General features: G+C 44.9%; 1 protein-coding gene across 1 annotated transcript; it reads left to right on the forward strand.

Moving 5' to 3' along the window:
- The first annotated feature begins 316 nt into the window (after positions 1 to 316).
- On the forward strand, positions 317 to 1,279 carry LOC103682418 (olfactory receptor 7A5-like). Its single transcript, XM_008712024.2, has one exon. The coding sequence runs from the start codon at positions 317 to 319 to the stop codon at positions 1,277 to 1,279; it is 963 nt and encodes a 320-aa protein (XP_008710246.2).
- Positions 1,280 to 2,376: the final 1,097 nt, after the last annotated feature.

Genomic DNA, 2,376 nt, shown 5'->3' on the forward strand with positions numbered 1-2,376 from the left:
TGTGAGTTCTGGATATCTGTCCAAAACAGGTACCTTTCTCAGGGCCTTTTCACTGGCTCTTTCTCCTGAAGGACACACATGTACCCAGATAATCTCCTGTCTCCTGTGCAGTCTTCCCTGAGATCTCTCTTCAACTGTCACCTTGTTTTAGGTCTTCCAGATCTTCCAGAAAAAATAATACCCCATCCACTTTCCTTCATGTCTGCTTATTTTTCCCCATGTCATTGGTAATTATAGCATTTCTGCCATGTTACTAATACCCAACTGTGTTAAAATTAATCATTTTTTCCTAACTTCTAGTCATCACAACAACCACATGGGACCAGGCAATGACACCCAAATTTCAAGATTTCTTCTTCTGGGATTATCAAATGATCCAGACCTGCAGCCCCTCCTATTTGGGCTTTTCCTCTCCATGTACCTGATCACTGTGTGTGGAAACCTGCTCATCATCCTGGCCGTCAGCTCTGACTCCCACCTCCACACCCCCATGTACTTCTTCCTGGCCAACCTGTCCTTTCTAGACATCTGTGTCACCTCTACCATCATCCCAAAGATGCTGGTGAATATACAGACACAGAAAAATGTTATAACCTATCCAGGATGCATCAGCCAGACCTATTTTTCCACACTCTTTGCAGGCTGGGATGACTTTCTCCTGGCTGTGATGGCCTATGATCGCTTCGTGGCCATCTGTCACCCCCTGCACTACACGGTCATCATGAACCCCCACCTCTGTGGACTGCTGGTTCTGGTGTCCTGGATCATGAGTGTCCTGAATTCCTTGTTACAGAGCTTAATGTTGTTGCAGCTTTCCTTCTGTTCAGAGGTGGAAATCCCCCACTTTTTCTGTGAACTCCATCAGATGATCCAACTTGCCTGTTCTGATATCTTTCTTAATGACACAGTGTTGTATGTTTCCACTGTGCTGCTGGCTGGTGGTCCCCTTGCCGGGATCCTTTACTCTTACTCAAAGATTATTTCCTCCATACATAGAATATCATCAGCTCAGGGCAAGTATAAAGCATTTTCCACCTGTGCATCTCACCTCTCAGTTGTCTCCTTATTTTATTGCACAGTCCTGGGAGTGTACCTGAGCTCTGCTGCTATCCAGAGCTCCCACGCAAGTGCAGTGGCCTCAGTGATGTACACGGTGGTCACCCCCATGCTGAACCCCTTCATCTACAGCCTGAGGAACAGAGACATAAAAGGGGCTCTGATAAGATTCTCCAGGAGGGCAGCTATAAAAGGCACACTTGTCCTAGTGGTGAAGAAGTGACCTTGATTGCAGGGTTCAAAGCTATGTGTTCTGTATGGATACATGCGTTTGTGGCTTGTCCCACATAACGGACCACCTGGACCTGCATGTACATAGGCAGGCTAAGGAATGTTGTTTGTGAGACTCCTGCTGTGGGAATAACCTTGGGAGCCTAGTTGTCTAAATATACTATCTGGTCTCCAGGTCAGATCTGAGCCTTCTGGTCTTGATGCCAAGAACTACAAATCTTGTCTCTTGCCTCCTCCTCCTCCAGTCCGGACTGATCCCCTGAAATACAATCCAGGAGAGGAGGCAGACACACATAACCCAGGCTTTTTGAAAATACAGAAACATAATAACATGGAATCGCAGCTTGTTCCAAATGGCACATAGGCAATGCAGATGTTTAATTTCAAACCTTATTATTTACCCTATGAATGTGGCCCTTATGAAGATGGTCAGTTGCTCACCTGGGCTCCGCCCAGGCCTCTCAATCAGGACTACGGTCTGGCTGTTTCCAGGGCCTTCCCCAGCTGATGAGATTGTATGTTGTAAGCACTGGGTTTAATGTAACTGCCTTATTCTCATTTACTGCCTACTATTAATTTCATCTATGTGTAGATTCCTTCCCTCTCCTGTCTATGTTAGGTTTCTATAATAATAATAAAGTTTCCATTCCTTTTCTTTTTAAAAATATTTTATTCATTTATTTGATAGAGAGAGGGAGAGAGAGAGCACAAAAGCGGGGGGTGGGGAGATGGGGAGAGGGAAAGGGAGAAGCGGACTTCCTGCTGAGCAAGGAGCCTGATGCAAGCTCAACCCCAGCACCCTAGAAGCATGACCTGAGCCAAAGGCAGATGCTTAACCAACTGAGCCACCCAGGCGCCCTCCTTTCCTGTTCAAAACCAAAACACGGCTGCTGTAAATCTTTTGTGTAAAACTACTCTTTGATCACTATGAAATAGAATCTGCTCCTATGTATTTCCAGAAACTTCCATTTCTTACATTCAGCTTCACTAAAGACAATTATTATATGATTTCACTCACATGTAGAATTTAAGAAACAGAATGGAGGATCATAGGGGAAGGGAGAGAAAAATAAAATAAGATGAAATCAG

Source organism: Ursus maritimus, unplaced genomic scaffold, assembly GCF_017311325.1.
Source record: "Ursus maritimus isolate PB19 unplaced genomic scaffold, ASM1731132v1 scaffold_37, whole genome shotgun sequence".
NCBI classification, from domain to species: Eukaryota; Metazoa; Chordata; class Mammalia; order Carnivora; family Ursidae; genus Ursus; species Ursus maritimus.